This window comes from Melanerpes formicivorus, unplaced genomic scaffold (genome assembly GCF_026170545.1).
Source record: "Melanerpes formicivorus ecotype bairdi unplaced genomic scaffold, bMelFor1.0.p_v2 SCAF_74, whole genome shotgun sequence".
NCBI lineage: Eukaryota > Metazoa > Chordata > Aves > Piciformes > Picidae > Melanerpes > Melanerpes formicivorus.
Window position 1 is genome coordinate 1656730 of NW_027142426.1, and position 16493 is coordinate 1673222.

The 16493-nt window shown below is 43.5% G+C and overlaps 1 protein-coding gene across 1 annotated transcript; it reads right to left on the reverse strand.

The window, feature by feature from the left end:
• Positions 1-246: 246 nt before the first annotated feature.
• On the reverse strand, positions 247-6653 carry ARF4 (ADP ribosylation factor 4). Its single transcript, XM_068163701.1, has 6 exons — positions 6316-6653; positions 4702-4782; positions 4075-4184; positions 2707-2778; positions 1798-1923; positions 247-1238 (listed from the first exon to the last, which is right to left on the reverse strand). Exons 1-6 carry the CDS (start codon positions 6380-6382, stop codon positions 1152-1154), a joined length of 543 nt encoding a protein of 180 aa, XP_068019802.1. The 5' UTR covers positions 6383-6653; the 3' UTR covers positions 247-1151.
• Between the last annotated feature and the right edge of the window lie 9840 nt (positions 6654-16493).

The window sequence follows — 16493 nt, forward strand, 5'->3', positions numbered from 1 at the left end:
TTCTGTAACTGGTAGTATTCTCTTACCTGGATATATTGAAAGGAATTTCAAATTTACAACCTCAGAAGACACAGAATGATGTAAGCCTTGATGACAGCTGATGTGCTGCCCTGTATACAACTTCGACGCTCACTTTCCAGGTCTCATTCCACAGAGCTCCAGGAAAGCTCAGTAAGTAAAACCAGAATTAACTGATAACTTTCAGCTCAACTATTTCAGGAATCAAGAAGAGAATACACAGAACTATACCTTTTATCATTTTATTAGGAATAATTCCAAGTGGGTTATGAAGAAACTAATCCATTGAATTTGATGAATTTTCCAAAATTTCTTAAAGAAGATACGTTCACCAACAAACAGTAAAACTTCAGCAGAACTATTATACATTGGGCAAAAATAGTCAGGCTGAGACCAAAAAGCAACATGCAACATAAAAAAAAAAAGATACAATATAAAGGAAGACAATCTGCTGAATATTAAAAACAACCTCAACATGAGCTCCTTGCAACCAGCACAGAACTATTCTACCCATCAAATCCAATCAACACAAAGGCAAGTTGGGCTGACAGAACCCAAAGACTAATAAAATGTTCCTCAGTGCAGTAGATTCACATAGTGTTTTAGAGCATTTCCTTGGCTGGAACAAGCAGTATTAGGAATTCTTTTTGGCAAGGGAGAGAAATAAATACGTTTGGAATGCTACATTTTTGCATCAGCAGACTGTCTGAGGAATGAAATGGCATCATTAAACTAAAAGTAGCGGGGAGGGAAACAAAACCAAAATCATTCATTTATTTGGGCTCCAAAGAATATTCAAAATAGATCTTGAAGATGTCACAATAACTATATTCAGGTATTCAGGCTAACAAGTGGAATTAAAAAAAAATGATCAAAAATAAAAAAAAAAAAAAATAATCAGAAGATACACTTTTTCCAAGTTAAGGAGATATTTACCCAAGTATATTGCTACCTTTGCAACATGTAGCTTGGTAAACAGTAATTGGCAACAAAGTAAGTTGAAACGTTGCAAAATCCCGCCCAAATATCAGTTCCAGATACTGTAATAACCAAGATGCAAACTAATTTTGTTGTAGCAAGCCTAGACCATTTATATCAAACATGTCCCTGGTGAAAGAGTCTTCCAGTATGAATTAGCGTTTTGAGAGTTCATTTGACAGCCAGTCAAGTCCCTCATACAGACCAGTTCCTTGCGTAGCACAGGTGGCCTGGACATACCACTGTTAATGCAGAACAGAAACAGAAATTAAATACTGGCAAAACACAAGCTAATTTATCACAGTATGACATCTAGATGCACACTCAAATAGTGTTCCTACAACATGGTGTTGTGCTGTAAGCACAGCAAATATTGAACAAAGGGTGTTTTAAGAGTTTTGGAAAGTACATACAAAGTGGCTTGAGTTCAGACATGACTCAGAAACTCTGTTTTGGCCTCCTAAATGCTACACCACCGTTTAGGGCACTGAGAAATAAGAGAGAAGTTGAACTTGGCTTATGCATGGAAAACTAGCTTCTTGCTTTTGAAAGACTGTTCCTCAGGAAAAGGGCATGAAATTATCTGAAGTAATATACCACTAAAGCACTTTCTATGGATGTCATCTTAGTTTGCACATATTTTGAACGAGGACCTTAAACTATGCACTAGAGAGTTTAATAGCAGGTGTGTGCATCTTTCTGCAGGACAAGGCAGAAATTTCTCTGTCCTTTATTATATCTCAGAAACAAATTTTCCTTTAAAGGCAGACAAGAGTTCAGCAAGCAAAGTTTAGAACTTACAGTTCTGCTACGCAGAGCCTGAAGACCTAGTTTATCTGTCATTTCACTGATTGCCATGGCATTTGGCAGGTCCTGTTTGTTTGCAAACAGAAGCAGCACCGCATCTTGCAGCTCATCCTCTTCAAGCTAACAGAAAAAATAGTCATGTCATTAAATTAGCTCCATTAAGAACTTCAACTACATCAACAGGCACTAAAGAAACTTAAATATGGATGTAAGTGTTATAAACATTTTCAGTGCTGCACCTGAAGTCAGTAAAAAGCACACAGTGAAATTTAACTAGTACCAAACAGAACTGCTCCTATAAGTCGGGTGGATCCCTCATCTGATCCCATAAAGCGTGCTGAGGGAGCACAAATGGCCTCCATCATCTGTCAGCAGACTGGATATTAGGAAAAATTTCTTTGCTGACAGAATAGTCAGGCATTGGAGCAAGCTGCCCAGGGAAGTGGTAGAGTCACCATCCCTGGAGATACTTGAAAAAACAAGTAGATGTATCATAGTATCATATGTGGCACAGCAGCACATGGTTTAGTAGTCACAGTAGTGCTGGGTTAACAATTGGACTTGATCTTAGAGGTCTTTTCCAACCTTAATGATTCTAAGTTAGGACACATCCTTTTAATAGTTCAAAAGTATTGACATCTTGCTGATGAATCTGCTCTATTTGGAGTAAAATTTCACAAAGGAAATAAAAATTCTACAACAGTAGTAGCTCTTCAGCTAAAGGTCTCTACCAAATTGCAGTTACAATTCGGTGCATGAGGTGCCCCAGAATTACCAAGTGAACACATACTGTCCAAACTCCCTAAGATTTTTAAATCCTCAATCTCTTAGGAAAGCCAGCAAACATCAAAAATATACAACAAAGCAACTGCAATTATCATCTCAGAAGGTCTCAATACTTACCATTTTCTGCAGCACTGATGCTGCTTCTGCAATTCTTTCTCTGTCATTGCTGTCTACCACAAAAATGAGGCCCTGTAAGAAGTTAAGCATTTCTGAAAAACCATGGTAAACAAGAAGTACTATTTTAAACCCCCAAAACCCTTGATATTGAATACTGTGATCCTCCCCTCTCTTTGGTAAGCAATTTCAATAGAAATTTCTGTTTATGCAATACAAGATGTGTAACTACACTGTTAGGTTTCAACTGCAAAATAAAGCTAGGCCTTGTAAAACAAAGTTAAAACTCACAAATACTGGTTTACAGATTAGTCTCAGATTTATTACTATAGAAAAAAAAATGATCAGCAAAATTTCAGCAGCTAACATACTGCCCCTCCTTTTTCACAAGCACTTCACCATCTAATTAAAAACCCCACACCTTTAAATAAAATCTGAATTGAATGAACTTTACACCAAATAATATTTGTAACAGTATTGCTGTTATTCAAATGTCCTCCTTACACCTGCAATTTACTCTTAAAATCTCAGTGGAAAAACCTTACATTTTATCATTCTGTTTAAGAGAAGCACCTTTTAAAATATTTAGTAAGAGTTGAATAAGGAACCGAAATTAAGTATTACTCTATTGGCAATAGAGTAGTATTGTAGACAACTGTTATCTCCTTTTATTCAGACCAGACTTCTCCATTTCTTTACACTTATCATATGGATTATGCTATGCAGAAGTTTTTGGAAACAATTCCATATTCGACACAGAAAAACACCCAACCAATAACCCTACTCCCAGAGCCTCCTCATAAGTATCTTACCCTCACTACTTGTGAACTGAAGGAAAGAATCCCTTTTATGTCACTAACCTGACAGCAGTCACATCAATATGAAGCTGACACTATCAATCAATAACAAGAGCTTTCACAAGATTTTTAGATACTTGCTATACTAAATATGTTGATACTGCACAGTAAAAGCTGTGTATGTAAGGGTGATTATTAAAAAAGACTATGTAAAGAGGTGTTAAACAGCAACATTTTTTATATGTATGACAATGCCAGTTCAAGCACAAAAAAGCACAGCTACAGCAAAGCTTAAGAGTTACAAACAAACCAGCTGTTCTGGCATCTTAGAACACACTGGTAGATCCTAAAGCACTTCAGCCTTGCCAGACTACAATCACAACTACACTTGAAGCCTTCAGGGTAATAAACTACCCTCAGCTAAAATAGAATTTTAGTACCTCTCGGATCTAACTTGCAGGAAGCAGTGAAAAGCCTTTCTGAAAAGAAGGGACAGAAAACAACTTTGTTTTACACTACAGAGGTACATGACAAGACTTTACAAACAAACTATTTACCATTTCAGAATTCTTACCTGTGTGTTTTGGAAATAGTGCCTCCAAAGAGGTCTAATTTTATCTTGACCACCAACATCCCAAACTGTGAAACAGATGTTTTTATATTCTACAGTTTCCACATTAAAACCTGAAAGTAAAAGAGAGAAGTAATTAGAAACAATCAATAATAGTGTTAAAATGTAATTCTAACCAGATTCAGGATAGTTACTTCCTAAGTTATGCTTCTTCCAAATACATACAAAATAGCTTACTAACACTGAATTGCTAGGTCACAAATAAAACTGTGAAGGAAGGGAAAAGACGAACAACAAAAAACACCCACTTATAACCAAGTACACCACCTTTGGTTCAAGAAATCTTTCAGCTACAAATTGCTAGAGGCTCATGTGTTTGGGAGAGGCACTGCACCTTAGCTGGTTCCTGTTCTCCATAGCATCTGCTACTGGTCACTGTCAGACACAGAATTCTGGTCCAGATGCATCTTTGCTCTGACACAGTTATCTTATGGCAGTACCAGAAAGACCATGTCTGTCTTGATCTGGTACTAACAATAAAGACACCAGCTCCCTACACTCTTGAGAAGCTCCTGACAACAACATAAAGGTATGAGTAACAAGAACTAAGACGAGAGAATTGGTTCTTACCAATAGTGGGAATTGTGGTGACAATTTCTCCTAGTTTCAGTTTATACAGAATTGTTGTCTTGCCAGCAGCATCCAAACCAACTAAAATAAACAGAACATTTGATTTAGTTCACAATATCAACAACAACTCACTAATTTTACAACACACCATTTTACATCCACATTTTAAAACAATAAAAAGAAAAGATTTAGGATGAGCAAAGAAAGATGGCATTATCTACAAAAAATTAATTCTACTTTATCTTGAATTCTGCAGAAGGAGAAGAAAGCTGTGGAAGTTTGAATTTTAAATTCATCATCTATTGTCAACTCAGGCATTTCATACCTTCCCCTTCAGTATTTCTCCATAAACACCTCACCTCATAAACTTCACCAATACATTACATGCAAAGACAGAAAACAAACAACTGTGTATGCAAGTCAGAACTCTATGATTACAACATGTATGGAGAACATGGTAAAATCATCCAACAAAAAGTGGCATTATTACATCTGCTGTGTATACTCAGGCAGCATTACGAGTAAGTATTATGCCAAGAATTTTCCGTTAGGAGCCAGTCCCACTGCAGTCTATTCTGAAAGGAGAAGGAAATACACCTGTTCTGACCTTTTGAACCACAGTCTTAAAGTGAGCAGCTCCAAGACCCACCGGCTTAATCTCTTACACATTCCCTAGCAAAAGAACTACAATCAAATTCCAAATAAACAATTTGGGGAAGGCTTTGGTAAAGCTAAGCAAGCACTGGAACAGCAGCCTACGGGCGTTGGAAGCTTCATGCATGAAGTACAGAAGAACTAAATGCTGTACCAAAACGTCCTGTTCAAGAGCCAGAGATGCTGACAGCACACTTACTGAAATTCGGTCATTACGAGGCAATTTCTTAAGCTCTAGGGATTAAACACACCACGCTTGGTCACACCTCGTGCGAAGAGCACCACTGCTCGGGCAAGGAGCAGTGTCTCGGGGCCGAGGGCAACCGCCCGGCAGCGCGGCCACAAGCGCGGCGCAAACCTCGCCGGCCGCACCGGGGCAGGGACACCCTGCTCGGCCGACGGAAGTTCTCCAGCCGACGGGCACCGGCTTCACCTACTGCAATTTGATCTCCGTGCCACGTTCTGCTCTGCTTCAACGCAAGCGGAAACGCAGGTGCAAGAAGGGCCGGAGTCTCGCAAGTCCCGCTACGAAGCCCAGAGAAAGCTGGGCTCTGTCTCTCTGGATCCACCGCAGCCGCGACCCCCGACAGAGCGACTGGGGAAGAAGGACGGGTGGACGCGACAGGAACAAGAGAGAAGAAAAGGAGAACACGACAGAGGAAAGGGAAGGCCAGCCACGTCCCGAACCCCACCCCTTCCCTCCACCGCCCCTTCTGTCCTCTCCGCTCATTCACTTTCCAACGATCCCGTAAACCATCACAGAAGGGTAATGAGAGATGTCCCGTTCCCCGCAACCCATAACGGGGTGAAATGGGCGAGCCTGGAGCTCGGGATCCCCTCCTACCGGCCTCTACTCTCTCATCGCTAGAGGAATGACTATGTGAGGGAACGGGCGAGCGCCCGGCGTTAGCTGCGGTCGGGTACAGTTCAAAGGCATCGGCTCCGGGGCGGCCACCTTACCCATGAGGATGCGCATCTGCTTCTTGCCGAAGAGGCGTGAAAAAAGTGAGGAAATGGTGAGGCCCATGGCGGCTCCGGCCGGTGTTGGGCGGCGGCGCAGGCAGCGAGAGGAGCGCGGCCCAGCTTTTCTCCACACTGGAGATCCCTCCGCGAGAGAGGCTGCTGGCTGCTAAATGCGGCCTTCGCCCGGCCGCACCGATTTATCAAGGCGCAGGCGGCGGCAGCAGCAACTCTGTGACCGAAGAAACTCGCTCGCTTGTTCTCTGCCACGTCACGCTCGCCACAGCCGCCGGCTCCAACGCGGACAAAATCGCGTCACTCTCGCCACATCCCCCAGCCACGGAACCTCCCTCCGCCCCGCGGCCCCAGCACCCAACAGCCGCCGGGACTACCGCTCCCGGCGAGCGCTGCGCCCGCCTCGCGCCTCACTAGCCCCAATGGCTGCCGCCAGTGCACGACGGGGGATGGAGTTTACACTTGAGGAAGCCCGATCGCGGCTTCCACCGCCCCCGGCGCGGCAGGCCGGGAAATGCAGTCCAAGATGCGGGCAGTTCCTCGGGCCCAGGCCCAGCCGCAACGCCGGACTCTACAGCCGCCCGGCGGGGGCCAAAGGACCTTTCCCCGGGGCAGGCGTGCTCCGGTCTCACCTCTTCACCCCCGGAACTCGCTCCAGTGTAGCCCATGCGCTCGCTGTGTTTAGGATTAGGCAGGACAGCCAACAGGCTCTTCTGCTGAAGGACGGCACAGAGCAAGACAGAAGGAGGTGTTTCAGGGTGAAACAACGCCCCCAGACTCATTTTAGTAACCAAAGAACCAGGCACTTAAAAAGAAACAAAAAACCTCTGTCACAGGACCACTGATTAGTGCAGGATCCTTTTAGAATAGATAAAACAATAGAATAGATCAGGTTGGTTGGGTCCAACCCATCATCCAACTCCATCTAATCAACTACACCATGGCACCAAGTACCCCACCACCTCCCTGGGCAGCCCATTCCAGTGGGCAATTACTCTTGCTATGAAGAATTTCTTCCTAACATGCAGTCTAAACCTTTTCTTAGACTGTTTCCACGACCTGCATCCTCCCCAGCATCCCAGGGACTGCAGAGTGAAGGCAACGCAGTGTAACAGTCTCCATACCAAAACAGCATACATACATGCTCTTGCCAGAAAGTGGCAGACATATGTACGGAAGTAATATGGGAATAAAACTGAAGCATGCTATGGTGTATTAGACATTTGCCATCTTCTGGTTGGTGTTTCATTTCATAACCAGCTGTAACAGCTTCTTTCACAGCTACAGAAAAAAAGCCTATAGTATGGTGGGAACCATATCTGAGGCAATATATGATGAGCTGTACTTTTGTGAATGAGCTCCCCATCCCGCAGAAGAATTAATTCAAGCAAAAGCCCTACAAATTTTAAGAGAAGTTGTGGTCTATGATAATTATTTTTTTCCACTACACAAGTGTGATAAATGGAATGATAATTCGTGTCAATTAGATGATTTTGATTACAGCAAAAGCAGAAGCATGAATGATGAGATGAGGGGTCAGACACTGGGAACTTATATATGTAACTAGAGTGAGAATCTTTTTAGGCCTTATTATAACCAGTTGTTTATGATTAATTTGACTTGTTTTAGTATAGAGTAAGATTTTAGGTTTTATTATAACCTGTTGTTTATTAATTTTATTTGTTTTAATGTATGTATACTGATGTCCTAGTGAAATGTTAGGAATTAACAGCTAACAGTTGAAGCATTATGAAATAATAAGTTCTTCAAGGGTGAGAAAGGAAGAGAAGTTGCTACAGAAGACTACAATGACTGGCTGGAAAGCAGCCCTGAGGAGAGAGACTTGGGGGTGCTGGTGGACAAGAAGCTCAACATGAGCTCTCAGTGTGCAATTGCAGCCCGCAAAGCCAATCAGATCCTGGGCTGCATCAGGAGAAGTGTGGACAGCAGGTCAAGGGAGGTGATCCTTCCCTTCTACTCAGCTCTGATGAGACCCCACCCGGAGTACTGTGTCCAGGTCTGGAGCCCCTATTACAAGAGGGATGTGGAGGTGCTGGAACGTGTCCAGAGAAGGGCCACGAGGATGAGCAGAGGGCTGGAGCACCTCTCCTATGAGGACAGACTGAAGGAGTTGGGGCTGTTCAGTCTGCAGAAGAGAAGGCTCCCAGGTGACCTCATTGTGGCCTTCCAGTATCTGAAGGGGGCCTACAGGAAGGCTGGGGAGGGACCTCTCAGGATATCAGGTAGTGATAGAACTAGGGGGAATGGAATGAAGCTGGAGGTGGGGAGATTCAGGCTAGATGTGAGGAGGAAGCTCTTCACCATGAGAGTGGTGAAGCCTTGGAATGGGTTGTCCAGGGAGGTGGTCAAGGCCCCGTCCCTGGAGGTGTTTAAGCCCAGGCTGGACGAGGTTCTGGCCAGCCTGATCTAGTGGGGGGTGTCCCTGCCCATGGCAGGGGGGTTGGAACTAGATGATCCTTGTGGTCCCTTCCAACCCTGACTGATACTATGATACTAAGACATGAGCTCAAAGGATGACTGTGAGGATCAACAGAACCTATGTGAAGACCCATCTCAGGGAAAGGACATTGATTCTAACAACAGAACTAAAAAGACACAATCACAAGGACTTAGCACACAACCCACTGGCTGTGCTGACTAGAGGATTACATCATTGAAAGACCACCAGAAGGACAAAGTAATTTAAATAAACCCACCTTTATATGCATATGTATTAAGGGTAGAATATTTAAAGGGTAGTTAGAAAATCACTGGTGTGCATTTTAGCACCCAGTGCTGTTTTGCATGTCTCTTATTGGTTTAAAATTGCTCTTTTCAAAATAAAACTGTAATCAATTGACTTTAATTGGCTCAGTCATTTATAACAACAAGAGTTAGCATTTTTTGAACAGAAGCCTCCATTGAAGAAAAATATCTTTAGTGGCCTTGATAAACAGTCAGTCCTACACCAAATCCTAACAGGAGGCTATACAGTGAGTAAAACTCAACTAAGGCTGTTCTTTCTTTACATGTTAAATTACATTATTCTGAACCAAAATTTTGTGTTAAATAGAGATGAGAAATGTACTACAAAATACTTGAAGTACTCTTCTAAAAGAGTTAGTTTTGAGACCTCTAAGCTGGCATTCTTCTATAGCTAGTCATTCAGGAATACCTTTCTTGATTTCAATAGTTTGAGTACACATCTAACAAACATTTGCTGTTTAAGTGATTGCCCATTATCAGCATTGCAACATGAAGATCAGTAGTTGCTCTGTATAACCATACAAAACTATTATTCACCACACACTTTCAATTCATTCTCCTCTCTTCAAATCATGGATGCTAATGCTGTTGAAGGATGAGCTACAACTTTATCACAGTCCAATGCACTTCAACTCATGTTTTGGTTCATGGCATTATCTTTAGGTTGTTTAAAAGGCACTTGAGAGGCCCAAAGCTTAGACATGTCCAGTTTACTCTTCTGGTAACACTAATGGAGGCAGTCTTAGCAATTTCTGATGAGCCAATCCAGGCCCTTTGTCTTTTGCATTTCTTGACTGAACAGCTGCTACCTCTTTTCTAGGACCCTTCCTAATCACTCAGGTATTTCCTCCTTCACTTAAGGACTTTTTCCCATCCTGGTCCAAACAGTGTGTGTGTGTATGCAATTTTTTTACTTTTTGAAAGTGAGATGAGGAGCAAGGCAAAATTACTAAAACAAGGAGGTTTCTGCACTGTCCTTTAGCCATCAAACCTCAGACATATGGGTGTTAGTACAAGCTCTTTACCTGTATAGCAAGCATACCCAGTTAAAAAGAAAAGAAAAAACTAAAAACAGGGATGGGAGAATTCCAGCTCATCAAGCTAGCGACTACTTTCTGCAGTTGATACAATTCCTCCACTGCAACACTATGAATGGCTGAAGCATCTGTAGAGAAAATGTGCAAGCTCATTGTGAAAACTGCAGGGAGACAGGATAAGACCAGAAACTGACAATGAGGACAGACTCCTCCTGTTTCAGTGTCTGTGTTTTGCCTAGACTTGCAGCTATGTGTTGAGGTCCCTTTGAAACACCATTACTAAAAGCATTACAAGTCTCCGATGAAGACATAAAACGATACAGTTAACTTTTTGTTGTTGTTGTTGCCTTTATTTTGAAACCGATTCTAACTCTGTTTAAATGTCTAGATAGTTTAGGGATTTAAACTGATATCAACTCCTGTAAAGAACCCTGACTGGAGCTTGGCTTACAGTTTACTTCCTGCTACCATGTTTCTCAAGAGCCTGTTGGATGTGTACAAGAAACACAATGAAGATTGGATAAGTTTTGCTTGGAAGCCAGTCCCTGATATCTGTTTTCTTGAGGGTCCTGCAGCTTTATCATATTACACCATGAAGCATAAGTCAAACTACAAACCCACTCCATCACACCAGGATAATTTTGGATCACTTAACAGTTACAGGTTCATCAATTCAGTCTCTACAAGCTGCTGAGCAGCTTTGCTTACACGGGAGGGGAGCAAAATAAACCAACCCATCGTGTAAGCCACACAATTTCCAAATTCAGAACTACTTATAGAGAACAAAACCACACTTCCAAAAAGCTTCTTCCTTCTAAAGGCACAGACTGCTGTTCCTGGATAAAGTTTTAAAAATCTCTAACCATCCTGTATTTTGATACTGCAAATAGGATTACACATGCCAATGCAGTTTCTTTAGTAGTATTAATATGTACTAAAACCAGTAATAAAGATTTGTTCTAATTGTTCATGCTATGAAAGAGAACCAGAGCTCCCTGAGAAGTAACAAAGTGCCCAAATGCTCAAATTAAAATGTAACATTTTACGTTTGCTTTTATCCAAGAGTTGGGTCTCTTCTAGAACACAGAGGCACAAACACAGAAGCAGACACAATGCAGCAGAGCTTTCACAAGAACTTCCAAGGCATGACACTAGTAACTTGTTAACATTTTCCCTGCAGCAATAAAGTGACAGGTAGCCTTAGGAATCCCTTTAAGTGAACTCTGAAATTCTCACTACTCCATCGATGCTGAAAAACAATAGTTTAACTACTACAGTGCCTGAAGCCCAACACTAGTGTCACACAGCTCAGCTTCAAGTGAGCACCTCTAGGACATCCAGACCTTTACAAGAAAATTTAACACATGTATGAGATGTACATCTGTGACAATTGTCCAGTAAATTAAGATTTAGTGAACCACCAATTAAGAATACACATAGTCACAAAATCTCTCCTCACCCCTCAAAACAAGCAAACAACCCCCCCCCAACAGTTATTAGCAGAGGAAGACACTGACAACATTTCTCTAAATAAGCAAAGAAAGATGGCAGTATCTACACAAATGGGTTTAATGCACTTAGGAGTTACACTAAAGATACAGATCAAGACAAAAATTAATTCTGTTTCAAAGAATATACACAGGGTATCAAGAACCACTTGAAAATATGATTCAGAGTTGAATTAGAAAATAGTTTTTTAAACATTAACTATTTGCCTCATTTAAGAAATTTTTGCCACAGATGTCTGCTCTACCACTCTCGTACTAGGACCTACCAACAGCTCAACAGCATTGGCAGAAGGCTGCCTTAGCTATGCAAGCACAATCCCCAAAAAACTGTTTAAAGCCACTCATATCCACAATTCTAATTAAGCTACTGGACTTGGCACAGAGGCAGGCAGTCCTTTTAACCAAGGGAAGGCAGCTTCTCCAAGTCACAGTGATGCTACTTGCAAAACTAGCCTCTTTTAGCCAAACTGTAAATATTATGAAGTCTAAACAGGCAACAGCCATCAAGAGCATGCTGTCTATTCATACTTTCTTCAATTCACCATTTACCACCCCTTTTAGAAGATGCCATTTGAAGAGCACTCAATCACAGTTACTGTTTTGAGCCACTAGAAGCATCACTACTCTTTTAGTAGTCCAAGAATAAACACATTTACTTTAGTACTGGAACTCTAAATGTAAATCCATGAGCTGCTTCCATGTCATAAAGTTTAAGTTGATTTAGGTTTTAACCTTAATAGTTAAGTCTTAAATCCATAAGTAGTGTAAAATAAATATGTGATTCTGTATTTTTCATTGCGATTCTACTGCCCCACTGACAGGGGCAAGATGTAAGAATGTTGATGCAGGGTATGACAGTCAGCAGTTGTACCACAAAGCAGTAAGATAACAATAAAGTACAGATAGGAACGCACAGACCTTCACATACCATTGTAACTACTTAACTACAAACCGAGTCAAACATCCTTTGGCTGGAGAAAAAACACCTACAATGCTTTCAGTTGCTGTCAAAACTACTGTGGCTCTAAGCCCTTATTTCTCTTAAGAGCTTTTTATCCACACTCTGACCTCTGTGTTTCTGATTCTCAAGCATATAGTTAGCTTGTCCTTGTGAACACCACCCCTCTGACGACATCACATTTACTCACTAACTCTCCACTCTGATCATCCATGGCTGGATATCAACCTGCCTCACTGACCACAGCACAAACTTCAAGTGAACTACAGATGCCACAAAACTGAAAAATTAATTTTTTTAAAGGACTCTCCCCATCAAGACTGATGAATTTTGGTTGTCAGATCAGCATTTCCAAACTTCATTATAGAATACTGTATGGTGTTGCTTCCAAAATAAACATTTCTCATAATCAGGGAAGACAACAAAAAGAAAAGCTACTACTGCATTTGACTGACTGATGACATCCATGTTGCAATCAAATGCCACTGTAAAAAAAAAGCCAAAATTAACAAATCTCAATTTACTACAGGTTGCTATTCCTTCACTTTTCTTTTATCTTTGTAGAACTCTCTCAGAACTTACTTGTCTTTTCCATATTATTCCTTCCAGGTTTCATTTTAATCCCCAAGTCTTTGAGGGAGATGAAGGAGGGACTCTCAATACAACTTCTCATGAAAACATCACACTCACCAAAAAAAAAAAAAACACAACAGGCAAACTAAGAGTTTGAAAATACCAAAATGGCAGTAACAGCATAGAATTAAGTATCCACCTGTTGTCGTAAAGGCAGTTTGAGGATATAAAGGACAGCGTGTCCTGTTTGCTGTGGGTAACGGTACCTGATGAGAAATATTCACATTCTGCAGAATTCCTTAAGAGAAAAGTAATTCTACTTTATCTTGAATTCTGCAGAAGGAGAAGAAAGCTGTGGAAGTTTGAATTATAAATTCATCATCTATTGTCAACTCAGGCATTTCATACCTTCCCCTTCAGTATTTCTCCATAAACACCTCACCTCACAAACTTCACCAATACATTACATGCAAAGACAGAAAACAAACAACTGTGTATGCAAGTCAGAACTCTATGATTACAAAATATATGGAGAACATGGTAAAATCATCCAACAAAAAGTGGCATTATTGCATCTGCTGTGTATACTCAGGCAGCATTACGAGTAAGTATTACGCCAAGAATTTTCTGTTAGGAGCCAGTCCCACTGCAGTCTATTCTGAAAGGAGCAGGAAATACACCTGTTCTGACCTTTTGAACCACAGTCTTAAAGTGAGCAGCTCCAAGACCCACCGGCTTCACCTCTTACACATTCCCTAGCAAGAGAACGACAATCTAATTCCAAATAAACAATTTGGGGCAGGCTTTGGTAAAGCTAAGCAAGCACTGGAACAGCAGCCTACGGGCGTTGGAAGCTTCGTTCAGGAAGTACAGGAGAACTAAATGCTGTACCAAAACGTCCTGTTCAAGAGCCAGAGATACTGACAGCACACTTACTGAAATTCGGTCATTACGAGGCAATTTCTTAAGCTCTAGGGATTAAACACACCACCACCACCACCACGCTTCGTCACACCTCGTGCGAAGAGCACCACTGCTCGGGCAAGGAGCAGTGTCTCGGGGCCGAGGGCAACCGCCCGGCAGCGCGGCCACAAGCGCGGCGCAAACCTCGCCGGCCGCACCGGGGCAGGGACACCCTGCTCGGCCGACGGAAGTTCTCCAGCCGACGGGCACCGGCTTCACCTACTGCAATTTGATCTCCGTGCCACGTTCTGCTCTGCTTCAACGCAAGCGGAAACGCAGGTGCAAGAAGGGCCGGAGTCTCGCACGTCCCGCTACGAAGCCCAGAGAAAGCTGGGCTCTGTCTCTCTGGATCCACCGCAGCCGCGACCCCCGACAGAGCGACTGGGGAAGAAGGACGGGTGGACGCGACAGGAACAAGAGAGAAGAAAAGGAGAACACGACAGAGGAAAGGGAAGGCCAGCCACGTCCTATTCCCCACCTCCTGCCTCAACCACCCCTTCTTTCCTCTCCATTCACTTTCTAGTAACCCTGCAACACCAACCAAAATAGGACCCTGAAATATCCCATTCACCGCACCACAGAAAAGGGGCGAGCTGGCTGGGGGAAAGGGAACCTTCCCTTTTTCATAGCAAGCGGGACGCGCCTATGAGGGAGTCGGCGGGCGGGCCCAGCGCTAGCCGCGGTCGGATAGGGCGCAGAGGCTGCGGCTCCAGGACTCCGCGAAGCGGACGGCGGTTAGGCAGCGGCAGGGTACCGCTGTCGATCCTTACCCATGAGGATGCGCATCTGCTTCTTGCCGAAGAGGCGTGAAAAAAGTGAGGAAATGGTGAGGCCCATGGCGGCGCAGGCACCGAAACGAACACGGCGTGAACAGAATACAGCAGAGCTCGACCCAAATTTTTTCTCTGCGGTGCCGGATCCCTCCGCGAGAGAGGCTGCTGGCTGCTAAATGCGGCCTTCGCCCGGCCGCACCGATTTATCAAGGCGCAGGCGGCGGCAGCAGCAACTCTGTGACCGAAGAAACTCGCTCGCTTGTTCTCTGCCACGTCACGCTCGCCACAGCCACCGGCTCCAACGCGGACAAAATCGCGTCACTCTCGCCACATCCCCCAGCCACGGAACCTCCCTCCGCCCCGCGGCCCCAGCACCCAACAGCCGCCGGGACTACCGCTCCCGGCGAGCGCTGCGCCCGCCTCGCGCCTCACTAGCCCCAATGGCTGCCGCCGGTGCACGACGGGGGATGGAGTTTACACTTGAGGAAGCCCGATCGCAGCTTCCACCGCCCCCGGCGCGGCAGGCCGGGAAATGCAGTCCAAGATGCGGGCAGTTCCTCGGGCCCAGGCCCAGGCCCAGCCGCAACGCCGGACTCTACAGCCGCCCGGCGGGGGCCAAAGGACCTTTCCCCGGGGCAGGCGTGCTCCGCTCTCACCTCTTCACCCCCGGAACTCGCTCCAGTGCAGCCCATGCTGTCGCTGTGTTTAGGATTAGGCAGGACAGCCAACAGGCTCTTCTGCTGAAGGACGGCACAGAGCAAGACAGAAGAAGGTGTTTCAGGGTGAAACAACGCCCCCAGACTCATTTTAGTAACCACAGAACCAGGCACTTAAAAAGAAACAAAAAACCTCTGTCACAGGACTACGGATTAGTGCTGGGTCAGCATTTCAACATTAGGATCAGTGGTTGCTCTATATAACCATACAAAACTATTATTCACTACACACTTTCATTCTCCTCTCTTCAAATCATGGATGCTAATGCTGTTCGAGGATGAGCTGCAACTTCATCACAGCCCAATGCACTTCCACTCATGTTTTGGTTCATGGCATTATCTTTAGGTTGTTTAAAAGGCACTTGAGAGGCCCAAAGCTTAGACATGTCCAGTTTACTCTTCTGGTAACACTAATGGAGGCAGTCTCAGCAACTTCTGATGAGCCAATCCAGGCCCTTTGTCTTTTGCATTTCTTGACTGAACAGCTGCTACCTCTTTTCTAGGGCCCTTCCTAATCACTCAGGTATTTCCTCCTTCACTTAAGGACTTTTTCCCATCCTGGTCCAAACAGTGTGTGTATGCAATTTTTTATTTTGTGAAAGTGAGATGAGGAACAAGGCAAAGTTAGTAAAACAAGATTTTTGCACTGTCCTTTAGCTTTTCTTTTGAATAGTTCTGTTTAGGCACCTAGGTAATTCAGAGATTTAAACCATGTTTGTTAAGAACCTCTCAGATGTATACAGAAAATGGACTGAAGATTAGATCAATTTTGTTTTCCTGAGGCTCCTGCAGCTGTTATATTACAACCAAAATGCATCATAACCAAACTACCTATTGGGTACAGCTTGACCAGTCAGACTAAGCAGAAG

Excerpts from the sequence above, each read along its gene's own strand:
- ARF4 (XM_068163701.1), bottom strand. The coding sequence starts at position 6,382 with ATGGGCCTCACCATTTCCTCACTTTTTTCACGCCTCTTCGGCAAGAAG. Across the intron at positions 4,783-6,315 it reads GCAGATGCGCATCCTCATGG|TTGGTTTGGATGCTGCTGGC; the intron begins GTAAGGTGGCCG and ends TGTTTATTTTAG. Across the intron at positions 2,779-4,074 it reads ACTATTTCCAAAACACACAG|GGCCTCATTTTTGTGGTAGA; the intron begins GTAAGAATTCTG and ends AACTTCTTACAG.